The sequence below is a fragment of the Dipodomys merriami genome, unplaced genomic scaffold (assembly GCF_024711535.1).
Source record: "Dipodomys merriami isolate MVZ:Mamm:240054 unplaced genomic scaffold, mDipMer1.0.p SCAF_35, whole genome shotgun sequence".
Classification (NCBI taxonomy): domain Eukaryota; kingdom Metazoa; phylum Chordata; class Mammalia; order Rodentia; family Heteromyidae; genus Dipodomys; species Dipodomys merriami.
Genome location: NW_027205048.1, coordinates 196,350 through 219,701, shown reverse-complemented (window position 1 = coordinate 219,701; position 23,352 = coordinate 196,350). Strand labels below are relative to the sequence as shown.

Below are 23,352 nucleotides of genomic sequence, written 5' to 3'. Positions count from 1 at the left end.
CCTATTTGTTCCCCTTGGAAAGTTTAATATGGGTGGTTTCTACCGTCTCTAAGCAGAATGAGTATTTCTCCTGAACTCTGAATAATCAGCTCAGTGTCACAAAGAAATAGAAAGCTGACATGTGTCTGCTGGTTTTCAAAGCAAGGGGAAAAGGAGGAGATGGCACTTCCATGTGGATCTTGGAATTTTTGCAGCATTGAATGAGATGAGGGAATCTGGCTGTCTTTGAGTTCCATGTTTAACACATACCAGTATTTTCAGATTTTCTAAGGGAGGGTTCAAATAAGTCCCCTTTTCTTCACAGTACAAGTCAGTAAATGTGCCTCCTTATTTCCTCTACATCCCAGAAATTGCATTCGCATAATCACATGAATCCAGCATATCTTCAATTTATCCCAAGAGTTAAGCATTCTACAATGGCACAGGTTAACTACCATGCATGAAGCATCTGAATATAGCATTTTGCTCAGCTATTGTCCAGCCAGGATTAGACTAGTCTTACAAGCATGGGTAGTCCCCATCAGCAAAGTAAAACCTGATCTCTGCTTCTAAGCTGAGCTTTCATTATCTCCCCTCCTGACCTTGCATATATTATTTTGAATGTAATGTATTTTTAAATTGCTGCACCATTTAAAATATGTAAGGGAGAGTCGAATTAAATATTATTTGCGGCATACCCTGGTTTGCAAAAGGCCTCTAAATCAGATCCCTTATATTAGGTCGATGCCTAAATCCCATTACTTGCAATTGTAAATGACTATGTTTGTAAAATTATGGATGCACATTTAGTGGCAGCTTTGGAAACTCAACTATAACATTAACTTTGTTTGAAAAGATCTTGATTTTTCAGGAAGTAATCTCAAGCCATTTTCCTTTTCCTTAACTTATTCTCTGCCATGGATAATGCATTAATAGACCAAGGATGATTTGACAGTTGGTTATTCAGAAACTATAATCTAGAGTAAAAAATGAGGTCCTGGCTTGAACATTTTGAAGGAAAATGAAAGCTATATTCCAGAACAATTGAGATCTACAGACCTCCAGTTCAGTAAGAAGGGCAAGAGCATTCATTCCCTCCAGACACATTACCTCAAGGTAATCATTTCCTGTTTTCACCTCCTGCTTCTTTTCCCTACACCCACAGCTGCTACCTGGTCATGGTAAGTGTCTTGGGCAGAAAAGAAGATTCTAATGTCTTAAGTAAATATGTGTATACACATGTGCATGTTCACAATCAATGGTATTCTTAGAAAATGCAATTTTATGATCAAAATATAAGATAAAATAAAATAAAACAAGACAAGGAAACTTCACCAAACTAAATGAGTTTCACTTAGTATAATAGGTAGGTATGGCTGGCTTTCAGGTTTGGTAATAGAACTTCAGATCCCATTCAGCCTCAGCAACAGGTTGCCAGGAATTAAGGAACACCATCTCCAGTAATCAGCAGTGCACAGGTTAACTGTAAGTACAGCAGAGACTTCAATTCTCAATTCTATGCAACACATTTCCTAAAGATAGGGTTTTAGAATGTTTCCTCATTCCTTGTAAGAGTAACGATAGTAAGGTTGGTATAGTTGGTGGATTCTTGGCAGGACTCACATGTTATCAGAGACCCATAGGTACCCAGCCTTGTTGTTTTGCCCCAGCAAAATAAATTATTTATGGGTCATTCTCTTAAGGACAGCCAATAGACACAAAATGCATACAATACTTGCATTATTTAAGTAGATTGCCTAAAGACTTACAGTTTACAAATTAAATGTATGAAATGGGAGAATAAAACTACATAATGTCCACTTAATCTTGATCATATCTGACCCCTTCAAAAACTTTATGCAACTAAAAGAAAACAAAAACATGCTGGGTTCCTGTGGCTTACATCTATAATCCTAGAAACTAGAAAATTTGAGGACCATGGTTGGAAATCAGCCTAGGCAGGAAAAGTCCATGAGATTCTTATTTCCAATTAAACCACGAAAAGCCAGAAGTGGAGCTGTGACTCAAGTGGTAGAGTGCCAGCTTTGACTGAAAAAGCTAAAGGATAGTGTCCAGGCCCTGACTTCAAGCTCTAGTACTGATGTGCTCTCTCTCTCTCTCTCTCTCTCTCTCTCTCTCTCTCTCTCTCTCTCTCTCTCTCTCTCTCTCTCTCTCTCACACACACACACACACACACACACACACACACCATGTTTTTTTTCCTAAATGGACAAGTTCACCAAGACCAAGGTTGTATCTACATCCAGATAAATGCATACTTTGAATTTTCTCAAGAGAATATAAAATGTACTCCTCACACATACAAACCTTGTCTCCACATAAATGGTTAAGATCTTCAGACAACCTTAGATTTTGTCTTTGGAAAAAAAACAGAATGTACAAAATGGGCTCTTCCTCTGTGACTTCTATGACACTTAAAAGAATAATCACAGCAATTAAGTCTCAGAAACAGAGAAGTGATAATTACAAAAATGAAATGTTCAGCTACCACTTGGCTAGCTGGCATGGGCAGTAACTTTTATATTTCCCCATGGAGGCATGCATGAAAGAAGCAGAGTGTAGGAGAGACAAAATACAATGATCAGGACCCAGGGATTTGCTCTTTCTGTTACACAAAAGGAGGAGGTGGAGGGAGCCAGAAGCTGGAGCATTCTCATCCTGCTTTTTGCAAAAGATAGGAAAAGGCTGCTTCATCCATTTAAGTTAATTTCCTTCAGAAATGATGACACGGCTCATATGGTCTACTGTGCTTTCCTTCACCATCAACTTGACTTTCTCATTGGCCAAGTGCCTTGCTATCTTGACAGCAGAAGACTCTTTTGAATTATTTTTTTGGAGGGAGTCCTGAGCAATGACATACTGAGAAATTGGTCCGTCTCAGCTAAGCAAATGTTGTGATTACACAGCTGGAATATCAGAGAAACAAGAATTTTTTTGTGTGTCTTAGTCTATGGAAAAACCTAACAGTTCCAAAGACAAACCAAATAATGGGAACAAGAGTTGTGAGATTCTACCTTACCCCAGTTAGAATGGCTATAATCAAGAAATCTAATAACAACAGATGCTGGAGGGGAACCCTACTGCATTGTTGGTGGGAGTGTAAATTTGTTCAACCACTTTGGAAAGCAGTATGGAAGTTCCTCAAAAGACTCCACATAGAGCTCCCCTATGACCCAGAAATCTCATTTTTGGGCATTTACCCAAACGATCACAAACAAGGCTATACTAAAGCTACCAGCACAACTATATTTATCGCAGCATTATTCACCATGGCTAAGATATGGAGCCAACCCGGATGCCCCTCAGTAGATGAAAAGATCAAGAAAATGTAATGCATTATATATATATACATATATATAATATATGAATTCTATGCCTCCATCTGAAAGAATAATACCAACCCATTTGTTAGGAAATAGAAAGATTTGGAAAAAATTATATTAAGTGAAGTAAGCCAGGCCCAAAGAAACATAGGTCCCATGGTTTCCCTTATTTTCAATAAGTAGTATATGTCTAGGACAAGCAGAAAAGGTCAAAAGCTATATAAGTATGATCATACAAGATGATGCTAAGTGTAATGAACCCCAAGATAGGGACACAAGAAGTTTTATTTTTATTGCTGTTGTTTTTAAAGTATTTATAATGTGCTATAAGATTTTTTTGTTTCTTTTATATGTTCTTTCCCCGTGGTATAACCCTTGTTTTCACTTTGATTCCAGTGCCCTGCATTTTGTATATACATTTTTCTATTTTGGGGAGGGCAGGGGAAGTAACAAAATGCTGAAATAAGTATACAAGTTGACCCATTGTAAGAATGACACTACCTTGAAAATGAAATTTACAACTTCAGGCGCTAGGGAGGGAAGAGTTGGGGAGGGGAGGAGGGAAGGGATGATAGGGGAAAAACAAAGGAGGGAGTAACAATGCTAGACAGGAAATGTACTCATTACCTTACTCATGTAACTGTAACACATTTGTCAAGTATCTTTACAATGAAAATATATTAAAAAAGAGAAGTTTCCATATGTCACTTATAATCATCTAAAAGCAATGACAATTGATTTTATTTCCTTCATGTCTAAAACTATTATTCATTTCGGGGTTTTTTATTGTGCTTGTTAGAAATGTCAGTATAATTTTAAATAAAACCAACAAAATTAAACCTTTTTGTATGGAAAAAAGTAAGAGTTGTGGATGAAATGACACCTGGGCTGGAAGAGAATAGAGCAGGTGGCAACTCAAGAGCCATAGCCCCATCCATCTGAACTGTGTGAGGGAGCTGGTTTTCAGAGTATGCTTAGCCATTTATCTTTAATTCTTGACAGAGTTTTATAGATTCAGAGGTGACCCAGGGAAGGTACTACTTGCACAGAAGTTAGAGTGCATATGTAAGTGTACAAGGTTAAGGTAAATGCTCCTAAGTAGTGCAAAGCATAAATGGTTACCACGTGAGTTTTTAAGGAATTTGAAATATGATATTTAAAAAGAGATATGAATAGGTATTACTTTCAAATACTATAGATTTTTAAATTAAGTAAGACTATTCTATACTTTAGGGTATACTTTCTCATATTTATTTATTTATCACCTATCAACTCTGCTGGAATGAAAGCAAGATATATACCAGCATCATTTTCATATTATGACAGATTGGTGAATAAGGCAAATATATGCTGAATTTGTTAAAATCAAGGCCACAATAAAACAGTATGAATGAGTAAAGAGATATCAAATAATAACAAAAATGTACTGATTAGGAGGAAGATCTAGTGATTTTTTCATTAAAACTTAGATCGCATCTTAGAAAAAGTATTTTTAAAATGTACTATAGAGATAGTTATGAAGAATTTACCAGGTGTGGTGTAAGAAAAGGATCAGGCATGAAAAATAATTTGGGGTATAGGTGACTCTGGGTGAGTCACATTTCTTCCTTCTGAGCTCCTCTAGTGTTCTGAAAAGAATCATGAATCTCCAGGAATGTAGAACTTAATAATCATGAGCTCAGTTTATTTGACCACACAAACCACTCTGAAAAAAAGTGACTTTTGGAACAATTCCTTCTGCATACTACATTTTAGGAAACATTGCTTTATAAAATAGACTCATAAAATGTACATTTTTCAAAAAAAGAAAGTATGTAGTTAAGGTATGTATGTAGTTAAAAGTATGTATGTAGTTAAGAGAACCCATGGATTGGAAGAAGATCTTCACTAGCCATAAAATGGACAAGGGTCTCATATCTAAAATATACTTGGAACTCAAAAAATTAAATCCCCCAACAACAAATCCTCAAAGAAACAGCTGCCCAATAAATAAGTGGGCTAAAGACTTAAAGAGAAACTTCTCTGAAAAGAAAATAAGAATGGCCAATAGACACATGAAGACATGCTCAACCTCTGTAGCCATAAAAGAAATGGAAATCAAAACAACATTGAGATTCCACCTCACCCCAGTTAGAATGGCTACAATCAAGAACTCTAATGACAACAGATGCTGGAGGAGATGTGGCCAGAAGGAAACCCTACTGCATTGTTGGTGAGAGTGTAAACTTGTTCAACCACTTTGGAAAGCAGCATGAAGGTTCCTCAAAAGACTCCACATAGAGCTACCTATGTCCCAGCAATCTCACTTTTGAGCATTTACCCAAATGATAACAAACAAGACCGTACTAAAGCTACCAGCACAACTATGTTTATCACAACATTATTTACCGTAGCTAAGATATGAAACCAATCCAGATGCCCCTCAGTAGATGAATGGATCAAGAAAATGTGGTATAAATACACAATGGAATTCTATGCCTCCATCAGAAAGAATGACATTGCCCCGTTTGTTAAGGAAATAGAAAGACTTGGAAAAAATTATATTAAGTGAAGTAAGTCAGGCCCAAAGAAACATAGGTCCCATGGTTTTCCTTATTTGCAATAACTAGCATATGTCTGAGTCAAGCAGAAAAGTTCGGATAAGATGGTGTTAAGCGAAATGAACTCCAAGATAGGGACACAAGTGTTCTTTTCTTCCTTGCTATTGTTTCTAATGTATTTATAAGGTACCAAGTGCTTTTTTTATTGCTTTGTATGCTCCTCCCCCACAGTATAACCCCAGTTTTCACTTTATTTGATGTTGGTATAATTTGGGGAGGGGAAGGGAAAAAACAAATTGTTTAAATAGGGATACCAATTGACACAATGCAACAATGAGATGTACAAAACACTGTGTCAAAAAACAAACTACAATTTAGGCAGAGTGGGAGGGGGGGTATAGCTGAGGAGGTGGGAGGGAAAGGATGGTAGGGAAAAAATAAAGGAGGAGGCAACAATGCTGGATAAGAAATGTACTCATTACCTTGCTCATGTAACTGTAGCCCCTTTGTTCAATATTTTCACAATAAAAAACTTAATTTTAAAAAAGAGAATCTGTTCATGACCTTTCTCTAGCTAGTGTCTTTCGAACTCTCCCGTGCATGGAATTATCAAGGCATTGTGATAAATTAATAAACTAATCCACGAATCCCAATGTGACCTGAGATTATGCATTTCTAGAAAATCCCCAGGTGATGCTAATGCAGATTCTTGAACTGCTCTTTGGGCAGCAGTTAGAACACAGTTCCCTTCAAGTACTGAGGTGTCTGTTATTGTCTAGGGTATTCTTCTTTCTGATAATTTTTTCTATTATTAAATTTATTTTTGTTATCTTTAAGTAGTTAGCCAAGGGGGTTTCAATTCACTATGCCAGTTTATGTGCACAATCCTTCTTGGTTAATGTCACCATTTCCATTATAGTGCCCCATCTGCTCCACTGCCATCCAACCCCTCCAGTTACCAAGTTCCATTTCCACGTAAGTACATTGAATACTATGACTATTCTCCACCCTTCCTCTCTCCATGCATCTTTTCCTTGTCCCCTTGATCTCACCCTGCTCTGCTCTGAACAAAATGTTCTAGCTTGCTGGTAATCATTTTGTTGAACTGTAATTTAGTTGCTTCAAAGGAACTACTTCTCCCTTGTGTACAGCATACCATATTCAATTTGCTTGAGTACATATGAATATGTTCCTTGTGTATATTTTCAAACATGTTTGTAACTTAGACTTTTGTCAAGGAGAAGATTAGTGTGCAAATGGGGCTTACCAGTAAAACCTATTGGGTGTGATGCGCTCATGCATGAGTTGCCACCGTCTTCCAAAGTCCATGGAGCTGTAGAGCTGCAAAACATTGAAGGAGAAAAACATAAGTCTCAAGAGCCATGTGTGAACATGAGTGTGGGCATCATCCTTCCCCCCTGGACCGTTCCAATCCAGTGATTACACACCCAAATAAGCATCCAATTAACCTAAGTAAAAATGCAAGAATGTGACTAATGCTATAGTTCTCATGGTTGACCAAGTAGGTGATTAATCAACTGCGGTTTTGGAGCTGAGTATAAATCCATTTTCAGTGGCCATCACTTTCTCCTTTTGGGGTAAGTCCTTTAGTAAAGAATGTCTTCTGTTTTCTTTAAACTCCATAATGTATCTAGTTACACTTAGAGCAATTATTTACTTCAAAATTAAGTATTTCAACAATTCTCACACTGAAGGCCCTCTGAAGAATATAAAGATGATTCCAGGCACCGGTAGCTCACTCCTGTGATCCTAGCTACTCAGGAGGCTGAGATTTGAGGATCATGGTTCAAAACCAGCCCAGGCAGGAAAGTCCGTGAGACTCTTATCTCCGATAAAACCACCAGAAAACCAGAAGTGGCACTGTAGCTCAAGTGGTAGAGTGCTGGTCTTGAGCTGACGAGCTTGGGGACAGCGCCCAGGCCCAGAGTTCAAGCCCCACGACCAAAAAAAAAAGAACATAAAGATGAAGAAGAGGGAGATTCTGTGCTCCTAGGAATAGTAAAACATGCATATAAAAATGCTCATCAGCTGAGAGTAAGTCAATTATGATGTGCAAAATATTGTGCTCTTTGACATTTTTCTCTTTCTCTCTTTGATACATTATAGACAATATGAAATGGAACTCTTTACCATCACCATAAATACCAGGCTCATTCAAATTCCTATGTGTTTACAAGATGGCAAGATGGGCCACTCTTAGATCTAAGTAAAATTTATAGGTCCTTGCAAGGCCAGCACAAATTATGGCTCCCTTTTGACAAAAACCTTTTATATAGTTCAGCCCACACATCTCAGTTCTTTCACATCTTTTGTTGTTACTGAGCATTCAGTAAGGAATTATATGGCTGTCTCATTTAGATTTTTATGTTATTTCATTGTGTTTGCATTCCTTAAATTCATATAAGATTTCCATGAACTATCTGCCATGGAATGATGATAATGAGAACATTAAAATAGGCAGTTCCTAGTGGAGAACAGCTCAGAGAGTGAAAAAAATTTCAGATGATCCCTAACACTTGGGAAAAATGAAGAAGAATACTTTACATAGTTAGTGGACTTGATTCCCTATTCACTTACTTTATAGAGTCTCATCACATTAGGGTTGGATCTGCAACCTGTAAGGGACTATACAAGAGTGACTTTTAACTGCTAGGTTGTAAGCCACAAGAGGGGCAATAATCATGCCTTACTCATCTCTGTGTTTCAGTAGTTATACCATACCTGGCACATAACAGGTAAGCAGGCCAATGTCCTACTCCAGTAAGCTCAATCTTAGGTAAGTTTTGTTCAAAGGAACTATAACTTTAGTTCGCTGATGCCCAGCTCAAGTCTCTTTCCATACACTTGGTGCTTAGCCTGTCAGGATAATTTTCCCACATTTTTCCCCATAATTTTTTTACAAGCAGGTAAACTGAGAAGTCCAGAAACAGATGACACTCAAGTGTATAGAAATAGGGCTAGGTAAGGTACATTTCTAGAATAACATCCCTAGTTGCTCTCAACTGCAGTGCTACACTCTCAGCAAACCCCACGCAGATAACTTGACCTTTTGAAAAGTCTTAAGTGTGTAATGTTACAGCTCACAGAGAGATACACTGGTGTATGAACTTCTGATTGTCTCAAAGCTTATGGGGCTCAGAAAGTTTGAGACCCACTTCAGTTTAATCCAGTAAATATTTGGTGAAGTCTGGCAGCATGTAAATAAACTTTTTTATCTAGTAAATGACAGATGGACAGAGATATAGTTACACATATGAAGTTAGCTATACATAGATATTTATACACATGTATGTGCATTCTATGATGGTATATATGCATATATATGTATCTGTTTATATAGATAGAGACACAGACACGGACAGAGGTAGGGAGGTAGAGAAAGGCAGAATTTCTTATAATCCTCAACATCATTGAGAAAGTATAGTCAAGAATATACTTAAGCATTTCCATTTTATAGATGATGATATCTCTTGGTAAGTACAACAGCTAGCTGGAAATCCAGGGCATCAATCTTAATTTATCTGGTCATAAGTTGTACCATCACACACTACTGTGTTCCAGTTTCACAGTGTTTATGAAAACTAGGATCCACTCTATAAAAAGTACTGATTCCCATTCCTGTCCAATTTTGTACATTGAAAAACAGGCACAACAGTCTCTACCACTCCTTAATCACTAACTCAATCACTGCAAGACTCTAAATCGCTACTGAAAGACTCTAAAATCATTGAATTTCATAGTGCATAAAAACACATATAGCTGTTTAGTTTCATGTTAAACTGAAAAATAATGATTACATCTTATGGAGTACAAAGTAATGTGTTGGTGTTACATTATGAAATGATTAATAATGTTCACGAGCAAGTCCATCACCCAATATACTTATTTTTTGTCTCTTCCAAATAAGTTTGAAATCAACTCCTTTAAAAGATCACAATATATGATACCTATTTTACAGTTATAGTTCTCTACAATCTGACACAATAGCTGATTTTGCTACATAACTAAATTGTGTACCCTCTAACCACTCCTTTACTTCATGCCTCTATTTGTAAACACCTTCTCTCAACTTCTCTCTATGTGACCAACTTTTAAAATTTCAAGATGTAAGTGAGATCATGCAGTATCTTTCTGTGCTTCATATCTAATTCTTTAGGAAGCAAAAAAGGTAGCCTTTCTCTGACCTCAAAATATACATACAGCAATACAATGTCAAAGAGGTACATGAAGCCAAGACTGAAACTCTAGAAATTGAGAAAAGGAAGGATACTTTCCTTCCTACGGGATTATTCTTGATAGAAGGATCAATCACTTCCATGGAGGGTAGGGACAAAACTCTCTGTCCGGGTTTTGTCTAGCCTGGATCTGGGGTTTGAAGCAGTTCTTTCTGGGTTTTTTTTTTTTTTTTTTTTTTTTTAATTTTTTTTTTTTTGTCGGTCGTGGGGCTTGAACTCTGGGCCTGGGCGCTGTCCCTCAGCTCTTCAGCTCAAGGCGAGCGCTCTACCACTTGAGCTACAGCGCCACTTCCGGTTTTCTGGTGGTTTATTGGAGATAGGAGTCTCACGGTCTCTCCTGCCCGGGCTGGCTTTGAACCGCGATCCTCAGATCTCAGCCTCCTGAGTAGCTAGGATTACAGGCGTGAGCCACCATCTGTAGAAATGGGAGGGCTTTGCTTGCTATGATTGGAATCAGAGCTGGCTAAGTGTGATTTGGGGCCTATGGAAGGCTCCAAAGTCTCTTCTGTATTGAATTTAGAAAACTCTGCCTTCAGTCTGAGCATTTGTCCCTGGGATACTTGCTCAGGTAAGAAGACTAAACTGCTTCCTAAAACCTCTATGGAAAACTTAGTACTGGAGATATAAAATATATGAAAATGTTCTTCCTGGTGGAACAATTCTAGTTCTCAAAAATCCTTTTCTTTCCACTTCCATGATAAGTATGCATGCACATATATACAGAAACATCACAAATAGATAGGTAGGCAGATGGTTAGGAAAAGTATTAGGCAGATAGAGGGACAGACAGACAGTGTCTACCTGCTTCTGTCCAAAGACTGCCATCATTTCCCTCTTTCCATCTAAAAGCTCTTCCATATGGGTACCATTGTTTTTACTGTCTCTTCTATCTGTAAATCACCATCCATCTTCTCTCCTACCTATACCAGTTGTCTCTAAAAGTCTCACTCAGGACATATTTATCCACTAAAACTCCGTTCTATTTCTACGCTTACTCTGCTCTATTTCTACCCTTCTACTTTGGGGCCCACTCTTGGGAGAACATGACTCCTCTCATGGTGTGCTCTTCCTAACACAGAAAGAATGAGTGGTGCTGATTCCTTCATCCAAAACCTGAGCCTCTCTTGGCTCAGGTTTTGCTTTTTCAGCTCTTCAGTTTGAGTGATGGAGAAAAAATTATATTGGATTCTCTGCCTAAAGGCAGATTCAGTTGAACAGAAAGAGCAGGCTCCAATTCATTAAGAGCCTGAGTTTAGCTACCTTGTCTCTCAATCTATAGAAAGTTGCTGAGTCTAAAATGTCAGATTCTTCTACCATGAGCTTTAACTTTAGTCTCTTCATTCACACATTTCTTCAGTTTTTCATTTAATCATGGATTCATTCATTCACTGAAAATGTGCTAAATCATCACTATGCCCTAGGCACTAAACTAAACACTAAGTTTAAATTTAAAAATGCCATAGTTAGTAGAATATAGAAATGTATACAATGACACTGCCATACAATATATGCTATGGCAGTAATACAAATAATTTCTTCAATTTCTGCTTTGGTCATGCAGATTTTAAAATTATTATGGCTAGGCACCGGTGGCTCATACCTATAATCCTAGCTTCCCAAGCGGCTGAAAGCAGAGGTTTGTAGTTCAGACCCAATCTGGATAGAAAAATCTATGAGTTGTGACTCAAGTGGTAACGTATCAGCAGTAATTAAAAACTGAGTTCAGGCTCCAATACCAACAAATAATTAGAATAAGCATGTGTAACTTTTGTAATTAAAATATTAAAACTTCAATATTCAAATGGAAATAGAGCTCATAGTAAAATTGATTAGTAAGTTGTAGAAGATTATTTGATTTTATGAAAAGATATGATATATCATTAATTCAAAAACTTGAAATGTACTAGGAAGTAATATGTCAAAGTACTAAGCAGTGGTCATCTCTCAATTGTAGGCTCATTTTATATCATTTTATATATCATACATATATATATGTACACCTTATAATCAGAAGCATACTAGTATGCTTCCGGAGTGTACATTATTAATATATCTCTTAAAATGATTTTTAAAGTCTAAGAATTAAAATCCTCATTAGTCATGAAGTAACTAGAATTAGATAAAGCTATATAAGCTCTTCCACAGACCAGCAGAGCACAGAAATGATTATAAGTAGTAGCTAATTCTTCTTTTCCCATTGCCCCACATTGTGTTTATAAAGCCCTATATAGCTTAACCCAATGTGTTTCATGGATCATAAAAATGTGTTTTCAAAGCAATAAACATTCTTAAAAACAGTCTTTCTTTTTACAAGGGTACATATGCTGGGCCATGTTCTGCTCCATATCTTCCCTAATAATGCCTCCTCCCTATAAAACAACATCCCTGGACATTGCCACAAAAACATAACACATTCCTTCCTTTCCCTCCTTCCACTACATAGCATGGGTTCATGTCTCTTAATGAACGCAAATTTAGCAGCAACACATACAGAAAAAGCCCTCAATGAATCATCAGAACAGGCGGGCTCCATGAAAAAGCATGCTCTTTTCCTTATTGATTCAGTTATCAGTCCCCTAATGACAACAGGCTGCCTGCCAGGATAAAAGGATCTGAGAGCTGATGAACTAAAAAGGCAATTTAATCAATGGAAAATTCCATGGGGCGGGGGGAGGCAGGGACAACAGGTTGTATTTGGAAAGTTTAAGTTTAAAAATTGGATCATTGGATGCATTGCTGAGTTTAAAGTTTTGTCTTCACTCCAATGTCTCAGAATATGGCTTTATTTAGAAACAGGATTTTTTGCCAATATAATAAGGTTAAAATGAGATTATTATGGAGAGTCCCAATAAATAAGATTGGTGTCTTCAGAAGATGGCAGATAGACACTAAGAAAAGACAGTGTATGCTTTTGATTGTTATTGTCTTTCAAATGAAACAAGATGTGTGTGGATGGAGCTTAGGGGTAGACACTTCTCTAGCATATGCTATTTACACACTTATATCCACACACACATACACACACATACACACCATACACACACTTAGATACACAGAAGAGACAGAGAGAGTACTAGACTGTGTTTAGAATAATATTGTCTCTATCTAAAAAAAATATTGTCTCTATCTTTCTTTGGAAACACAGGGTCCATGGAAGGAGGGCTTCCTGGGCTATGTAGGTCTACAGAAAGAACCCTCTGGATTGTGGCAATGTTTACAATATTCCAAAGAGAAACCAGGACCATATCATAAAAGAGAACGCTCTAGAGACTCTCTCAGATATTCTCTAAAGAATATCACAGTTCAGAAAATTCCATGCACATTCTTCTAAATCCTGAAGATCTAGACTAAGGCTTCTGGCCCAACCTGCCCTGGGAGATATAAGGCATCTATACCATGATGACTCATACTATTCACCTAGCAACATTTTTCTCTCCTTTCCTGTTTAGATGCATAGACTTTCTCTCAGAGCGCTTACAATATTGGCCAATATTGGCCCTATTTCTTTTAAGAACCAAGCATTGCTCTCTGTATTTAGGTTATATCAGTACATCTACTAAAGATCAAGAACTCAAATAGAAAAGAAACATGCTCATAACCTGACCTATGTAAATGTAACCACTCTGTAAATCACCTTTACAATAAAAATAAATTTAAAGAAAAGAATCCAAATGGCCTCAAGCCCATAATGGAAAAACAGAAGGGGAAGGAAAGAAGTATTATTTGAACTCTTCAGACATAAGTTCTTTTTGCTGGCATTGAACAATGACAGAAAGTTCCTCTGATTATTCAAGAGGAAGATCCAACCCCTCCCCCATTTTTTAATTGAAATAGCCCTCTGAGGCTGTCATTGGTTTTCCTTTCATTGAGACAAAAATTCAAATTAGGTTTCACCATCCTGTCCAGTCGAAGGAAAGCCCAGGGCAGCTGTAGGGATGATTTGGCAGGGGGTATTTTACCACAATGATAAAACATGAAGCCCAGAAACTTCTGCTCCACCTGAAACTGGGAAACAGCTTCACAAGACTATGTGTATAATAAACATCAGCTGTGAGAGTGATGGCTGTAAATGCAGGAAAATGCAGGAGGATGCATGTTTGCTTCCTGAATTTCAAAACATTCCCGTTGAGACCTGAAAGAAGCAAAATTACTATGCCAAGCCAAAAATACCCCTGCTTTTCAAAGCAAATTCATAATATTCATTATTAAGAAATTGGTGGCGAAGTCAGAATATCCTAAAAGTAGGATGCAGAAAACCAATTTAAGTCCCATTGCTTCACAATTTTCTATCAGAGCATGCCCAACAGCCAAAGGGACTTGAGTATTCCACCAGGAATCTGGGGATGAGCCTCCAGCAGTTAGACCAAAAGGCAAACATTTTCAATGCATCCCAATTTCACCTTAAATATCTATCCATTCATATGCTGTAGTCTTCACTTAAATATATCTGCTCAAAATAAAAGATAAATCTCAGAAATCTTCAAATGAAAAATAATTCTATCAGGGTCCCTTTCATCCCTGCTCCCCAATGGTGAATTTTCAATTTCTAGTCTCAAGAAGAGGAAGAGAGAGTTTGGGACTAGATGCCATTGCTGGGGATAACAGGTAACATAATTCTCTCAAGTGTGTTTTGTACAAGGTATCTACACAAGTGCTTGTGTATGCCTATGGCAATTGGAATCATGGCCTTGACGAGAAGAAAGGTTTTCACTGAACAAGGAGAAGGAAAACATATAATCTTGGATAATATCGTATTTGCAGAAATGCAATCCCAGTAGATTCCAGCAGCTAACATACCAATTATTCCTTTAGTCATGAATTTGTGTAACTCTTCAGACTTACCCTTCTAACCAAGCCTGTAATTTCATAGAGTACAGGTATCTCTAGATGACCGAAGCCTTGTATTTCCTAAGTCAGTGGGTAACCTATTTCCTACTGGAATTGCTTTTCCTTTAAAAGCCCGTTTGAGACCACAAAGCTCAGAAGAAGCTTGCTTTATAATCCCAATGCCCACTCTGCATCCAGAGTGGCTTCCACCAAACCAACCAGCCAGAAACGGATTCCTAAGGACACATGATGATATTGAGCTCATTTACCACCTGCCTTTCCCTAGGGATTCTCCCCTCCCTCCTTATTGCCCACCCATACTGGCCCTTGTTGACTTTTCTTTTTTTTTTTAATTTTATTTTATTTTATTTGAGAACATACTGTACAGAGGGGTTACAATTACATGGGCAGGATAATGCATACATTTCTTACCAAGCATTGCAGCCTCCTCCTTTGTTTACCCTTCACCTCCCTTCCCAGCCTCCCCCCTCCCCCCACCCAATTATACCCCCCTCCCCCCCACACACCGACATTGTAAAGTTGGTTTTGACATGACATTTTGTACTTCTCATTGTTGCAACAGGTCCACCTGAATCCTTAAACGACTTGTTTGTCCCCATCTCCTCCACATGTTATACTGACATCAAATATAGTGAAAGCGGGGGTTACACTGTGGGGGAGGGACATACAAAGGAAAAAAGAAATAATCTTATAAATGCGTTAGAAACACATGCATGAAAGAAACGAAAACATTAAAATACATATTTAAGGGTTCATTTTCCTAACATCACATTATCTGACCTTTTCCGCTTGACTCATACCTATACTAGATATTGCAAATAAGGGAAACCATGGGACCTATGCTTCTTTGGGCCTGGCTTACTTCACTTAATATAATTTTTTCCAAACCTTTCCATTTCCTAACAAATGGGGAAATGTCATTCTTTCTGATGGAGGCATAGAATTCCATTGTGTATATATACCACATTTTCTTGATCCATTCATTTACTGAGGGGCATCTGGGTTGGTTCCATATCTTAGCTATGGTAAATAATGCTGCAATAAAGGATGCCCACTCTCTCCACTTCTCTTCAATCTAGTATTAGAATGCCTAGCTACAGCAATAAGACAAGATGCAGACATAAAGGGGATCCAAATAGGGAAAGAAGAAATAAAACTCTCCCTCTTTGCAGATGACATGATCTTGTATTTAAAGAATCCCATAGACTCCACTCCCAAATTACTCAAGCTGATTCAAAACTTTGGCAAAGTAGCAGGTTATAAAATTAACCCTCAAAAATCAATGGCTTTTCTATATGCCAACAATGAGAAAAGTGTGGCTGAAATTAGGAAAGCAACTCCATTTGTAATAGCCCCACAAAAAATAAAATACCTAGGAATTAACTTAACCAAAGAAGTGAAGGACCTCTATGATGAAAACTTTAAAATCTTGAAAAAGGAAATCAACACAGAACTTAAAAAATGGCAAAACCTCCCATGCTCCTGGATTGGCAAGATTAACATCGTGAAAATGGCAATACTTCCCAAGGCTATCTACAAATTCAACGCGATACCTATCAAAATTCCACCCTCATTCTTCAAGGAAATAGAAGAGGCAATCCAAAAATTCATATGGAACAATAAAAGACCCCGAATAGCAAAAACGCTCCTCAATGGAAAGAACACTGCTGGAGGAATATCAATACCAAATTTCAAACTCTACTATAAAGCCATAGTAATCAAAACAGCTTGGTATTGGCATAAGAACAGACCTCAGGACCAATGGAATAGAATTGAAAACCCAGAAATGAACCTACAGACCTATAGCCATCTAATCTTCGATAAGGAAGCTAAAACAATAGAATGGAAGAAAGACAGCCTCTTCAGTAAATGGTGCTGGCAAAATTGGTTAACTACATGTAGAAAACTAAAGCTAGATCCTTATATATCACCCTGCACCAGAATCAACTCCAAATGGATCAAAGACCTTGAACTCAAAGCAGACACTCTGAAAACATTACAGGATGGAATAGGAGAAACCCTAGGTCTCCTTGGCTCAGGCCGAAATTTTCTGAATAGAGACCCGGAAGCACAACAAACCAAAGAAAGGTTGGACAAATGGGACTGCATAAGGTTGCAGAGCTTCTGCAGGGCAAATGACATAGCTAGCAAGATCAATAGAAAGCCCACCGATTGGGAGAAGATCTTTACTAGCCATACAACGGACAAGGGTCTCATATCTAAAATATACTTGGAACTCAAAAAATTAAACCACCCAACAACAAATCCTCAAAGAAACAACTGCCCAATAAATAAGTGGGCGAAAGACTTAAAGAGAAGCTTCTCTGAAGAAGAAAGAAGGATGGCCAATAGACACATGAAGAAATGTTCAACATCCCTAGCCATAAAAGAAATGCAAATCAAAACAACATTGAGATATCACCTCACTCCAGTTAGAACAGCAAAAATCAAGAACTCTAACAACAACAGATGCTGGAGGGGATGTGGACAGAAAGGAACCTTACTTCATTGTTGGTGGGAATGTAAACTTGTTCAACCACTTTGGAAAGCAGTATGGAGGTTCCTCAAAAGTCTTCACATAGATCTCCCCTATGATCCAGCAATCCCACTTTTGGGCATTTACCCAAATGTTTACAAACAAGACCACACTAAAGCTACCAGCACAACTATGTTTATTGCAGCCTTGTTGACTTTTCAAAACATGCCATAGGTGTTCCAAGTTCAAAACTTTGCATGTGCTATCCCTCTCTGTCTAGAATACACGCTATACTTGTCTACATTTCAATCCATGTCCTTAACACTTACCAACATATGAGATGTCAGGAGAAATAACTGTTCTCAGTGAAAGCCTTTGGGGGTCACCTCCTACCCCAGATAGCAGCAAGCCCAGTGTCTCTTGTTCTCATGGCTGTAGATTTTCGTATTTCAGAATATACATCAAATTTGAAAGAGGTGAGATTGCCAGGCACCACTGGCTCACTCTTGTAATCCTAGTTACTCAGGAGACTGAGATCCTAAGTATTATGGTTTGAGTCCAGCTGAGCAGAAATGTCTAAGAAACTCCATATCCAATGAAACAGCCAAAAGCTAGGCTACAGGCATGGATCAAAATGGTAGAGCACCAGCCATGATCACAAAGGCTGCGAGAGAGCCTAAGGCTCTCGCCACCATGACCAAGTTCAAGCCACAGTGCCAGCAAAAGCTAAGAATTACTTTTAAAAGACAATTCATAAAGCTCATCCTTAAAATACATTTAGAAAAATGAAAGAGTACCCTATATATTCTTCTCTATTTCCTCATGTTTAACACCTGGTGCCCAAGCAATTTTTAAGATTTCTGTCATAGCACTCCAGTTTTTTTTTTAATTAATAAGCTTTTTTATTGTGAAAATACCATACAGAGGGGTTACAGTTACATGAGCAAGGTAATGAGTTCATTTCTTATCCAGCATTGTTGCCTCCTCCTTTGTTTCCCTTTTCCATCCTTGCCCTCCCATCTCCCTCTACACCTCCCCCCCTCACAGTTGTAAAGTTCATTTTTCAACATAACATCTTGAATATCTCATTGTTACAATGGGTTCACCTGTATCCCTATTAAAACAATTTGTTTTTTCCCTTCCCCTCCACATTATACCAACATCATTGATTCATTTGCTTATGCATGCAAATGTCCAGTATCTTTTTAAATACATTAAAAGCTCCTGGTTGAGAAGAATTTCAATTAAGATCTTGACTTTCCTGAAGAAACTAATGCTGGTGCCCCAAGTACAAGCACAGCAAAGACATGTCTTTTCACACATAGAATCCAAGATCCAAAGAAGCTCAGTGAACCTGCCTAGCATCACAGCTAAGTTAGTTCTGAAGCTGGAACAGAAACCTACGGGTCCAACTCCAACTCAGTGCTCTCTCTAGTAAGCTTCTTTCTAAATGTTAACATATTTTTTGTGGTATGAGTTGTTTGATTGTAAAAGGAAAACATGTTAATCTAACCTCAGTAGAATAATGGCTCATTTGGGTCTGCCATGCCTGAATTGCATTTTATCTTGAATTCATCTAAGCACCTATATTTACAAATCACTTCACAGCTCATTTTATAATCTTCTTATTCTAAAGAGTATTTCTTGAACTACTAGTAATGTGAGACAATCTTACCAAAAAATTTACATAAAATTTACTCAAATTCATTCTTTTGTCTTCAGAGTCCTATTCCCTTGACCATTTTCCTTTGCAATCAGAATCTATTCATCTTCATATAATTCAGAAATGTCTCATATTAAGCCAAACCCTTTGCACAGAAAAGCCCAGTCAGCTGACTTCACTCATTCTTCTCCCCACCCTTCCACTTGTGCTTTCTCTTTCTATCATGATCATGGTTTCACACACATTCTATTGTTCACTCCCACCTTACTGCCTATTTTCCTGGCTTTCCACTACATCAAATTGATCTTTTTAATTTTTTATATGTTTTTATTTTAAAGACACTGTACAGAGGGGTTACAGTAACATGAGTAAGGTAATGAGTCCATATCCTATCTAGCATTTTACCCCCTCCTTTGTTTTTCCCCTACCATCCCTTTTCTCCCTGCCTTCCCAACTCCTCCCTCCCCCTCCCCAAAGTTGAAAAGTTTGTTTTCAACATAGTGTCTTGTACATCTCATTGTTACAATGGGTCAATCTATATCCTTATTTCATCCTTATTTTGTTATTTCTCTTCCCCTCCCCAAATTAGAAAAAATGTATATACCAAACACAGGGCACCGAAATCAAATACAGTGAGAACAGGGGTTATACCATGAGGGAAGAACATACAAAGGAAACAAAAAAATCACATAGTACATTATAAGTACATCAAATTGGTCTTGAACTCTTTTTCAAATTTACATTTGTTTTTCTGTCTCATAGGCCTGAATCTAAAAGAGGTGAGAAGAACTTGAATTGGTTATCTTTAGATAAAATATTTAAGTAGTTTATCTATCTTCAACTTGGAAGTCATTCTTGCCAAAGAGTAAGACAAGAAGCTAAATGTATGGGAAGGCTGCCCATGACAAAACTGTTTATCTGTTGTCTAGTTTAAATGAGATGAAATAAATCCTGTTTGATGATGGTGTCTCTCCATACCTCCTGAAGGAGGACATCAAAACCCCACGATGTTAGGAACTTGCTCAACAGCAGAGCAAGGTGGTATACATAATCCTAGTCATGAGAAACAGTTCAAGGACAGACTGGGCAAAAGTTAGCAAGTCACCATCTCAACAAATAAGGTAGGACACATGCCCGTGATGCAAACTACATGTGAGGTCATAGGTAGAAGAACTGCAGTTAGAGGCCAGGCCTAGACAAAAGTTCAAACCCTATCTGAAAAGTAAATAAAGCATAAAAGAGATGGGGATATAGGCATCTGCCTACAAATTATGAAGCCCTGAATTCAAACTGTAGTACTAAACAAAAAGTAAATTCAATAGGAAGATCCCATAGCAAATTCCAAGATAGCTAATCATAAAAATCAGTCTCATTCCAAACACCATGCAACCATTTAGAAATGACTAGTTTTAAGGGGGAAAACCCGAATAGTGAGAGGACTCAAAAGTATATCTTGGGAGAAAAACTGTAGGAACTTGAGAGAGAAAACTAATGTATATGTGTAAGTATATGTGCAGAGTGATGTATATGTGTTCATGAATTTGAGGTAAGATTGTTCTGTGGAGAGATAGTCAGATTTTGCTCTACACAGCAGTCAATGACAGAGAAGTACTGAAAGCTGAAATCTAGACACACTTGCAATCTAGATAGAGTAAATGCTGGCTCTCTGTAAGGAATAAAATCCTAATGATAAGAATGCTGTAGCTAGAAGTTGCAGCTACACGTTACAGCAGAGCCCCTGGGGAGTTACATGAGGCATCTGAGAAGATGGATGAATATTTTGATTAATGTGATATTATCAGCAAATTAAAGTGTCAGATGAGGTTTAAACTTGATGAGTTCCTTGGTCCCTTCAGATATGTGGGTTTTGATTCTTCAACCAAAGGCAGTAAGCCTAGAAATAGAATCTAAGGAAATAGTCACTCACTTCTGATCCTCACAGAACTGGAGACACTTGTAAAAGTACTCAAACACTGTGGAAAGGTCAGGAACTGTGTGTCTTCTTAGGATATACTTGGCCTCCTAGTATCTCAGACTTATATCAAGGGATAATTAAGATCTCCCTGGAGAGCTAGAGTTTATTTCCTCATCCCTAAATTTAGGTTGCTTTAGTCCTTTGTTTTGGCATCAGAATGCAATGCAAGTGACAATGTTCCAGTTCTGTGAGCCGTCCCTAAGGGATCCTTTACACAATGTGGAGTTGTTGAAATATTGTAACATCAAGATTAGCATATCTGTCCTTACCCTGGAGGAAAAGAACAGAGGGAAGAGAACTCAGCAATGAATTTAGCTGAGGTGTGTGTGTGTGTGTGTGTGTGTGTGTGTGTGTGTGTGTGTGTATCAGCTAACCAACCTATACACTTGTGAAGCAATGATGAGTGTTTACAGCTTCCATATCTTTGCATTTGCGGAAAGTTGGTTATGCAGCTTAGCTGGCTGGTATGCATATCTAGGATCAATTTCTAGGTCTAGCAGAAGACCCAACTCTCCTATTTTGAGGAAGATTTTAAATCCATACATTTCTTATATAATTGTGATGAATACCTTTCTCCAGAGAGCAGCTCTCAGATTTTAGACTTAGACCGAGGCTTCACTTGGTATGTATTTTAAGCTAGGCTCCAGTGACTTATCTGTAATCATAGGTATTCTGGAAGTCATCATCTGGAAGATCATGGTTGGAAGCCAGCTGAGACAGAAAATTCATTAGATTCCATTCTCAATATAACCAGCAAAAAAGTAAGGTATGGCATAAGTGGTAGAGCACCAATGGAGCAGGCAAAGCCCTGAATTCAAACTCCAACAGACTGGAAGAAGATCTGTACCATCTACATATCCGACAAGAAACTATTATCCAAAATATACAACTATCTCAAGAAACTAACCTCACTCTCAAATGAATAACCAAATCAATAAATGGGCAAAGGACCTACATATAGACTTCTCAGGAAAGGAAGTAAGAATGGCCAATAAACACATGAGGAGATGTTCAATATACCTGGCCATAAAGGAAATGCAGATCAAAACAGCTCTGGTATTCCATCTAACCCAGGAAAGAATTCAAACAATAACAAATGCTGGCAGGGATGTGGGGAAAAGGAACTCCATTCCACTGTTGCTAGGAATAGAAACTCATGCAACCACTCTGGAAGAAGGTTTAGAGATTCCTCAAAAAAGTAAATATAGAACTATCTGTGATCAGCCTTACCACTCTTGAAAATCTACCCAGAACACTGCAAGTCAGAATAGTGTAAAGACATTTGCACACCCATGCTCATTGTTGCAGCATTCACAGAATAGCCAAGCTACCTAAACAACCCAAATCCTCTACAATGGATGAGTGGATCAAGAAAATGAAATTTACTCATTACCTTACTCATGTAACTGTAACCCCTCTGTACGGTATCTTTACAATAAAAACATATATTAAAAAGTCAAAATACATATTGGAGAAAAGATAGCCTCTTCAACAAATTATACTGGAGAAACTGCAAAACTACATACAGAAATCTGAAACTAGACTCCTGTCTCTCATCCTATACAAAGGTCAATCCAAAATAGGTCAAAGGTCCATGAATATAAGATCTGAAACTTTGAAACTATTACAGGGAAACATAGGAAAAACTGGAAAATATTTAAGTATAAGCAATTATTATTTGAACACCCAAGAAATAAGAACAAGAATCAACAAGTTTGGTTGCTTCAAACTAAAAAGCTTCTGCACATCAAAGGAAAAAATTACCAGTATAAAAAGACAACTCACAGCTAGTCATAAGATAAAGATTAATACCTAGAATATACAAAGAACTCAACAATCTTACACAATAAAATAACAACTACATTCTTTTACATGTGGAAATCCAGTTTTCCCAATACTGCTGAAGAGGTTATTCTTTCCAATTGTGTCCTCTTGGTACCCTATGAAAGATCAGCTGACCTTACATGAGTGAATTGATTTCTAGGCTCTCTATTCCACTGGTCTATTTTATGTCTGTCTTTAGTTTATAATGTATTGTGAAATCAGAAAATACAATGTCTCCAGTTTGTTTTTTCTCATCAGTGATATGGCTATTTTGGGCCCCCTTGTAATTTCATCTGACACTTGGAGTTAATTTTTTTTTAATTTCTAAAAAACTGTCATTGAGATTTTGATAGATCTTGTGCTGAATCTGCAGGATATTTTGGGTAGTTCAGGCATTTCAAGAATACTGAATTTTCTAACCCGATGCAACTAGAAGTACAAGTTGTC

The 23,352-nt window shown here is 37.6% G+C and overlaps 1 protein-coding gene across 1 annotated transcript in view; it reads right to left on the bottom strand.

The window, feature by feature from the left end:
- The window catches only part of Sorcs3 (sortilin related VPS10 domain containing receptor 3), a 415,789-nt gene that overhangs the window by 210,109 nt on the left and 182,328 nt on the right, over window positions 1-23,352 (bottom strand). Inside the window, exon 5 of the mRNA XM_069987921.1 lies at window positions 7,131-7,204. Coding sequence (XP_069844022.1) covers window positions 7,131-7,204 — 74 coding nt within the window. The remainder of the gene's footprint in view (window positions 1-7,130; window positions 7,205-23,352) is intronic.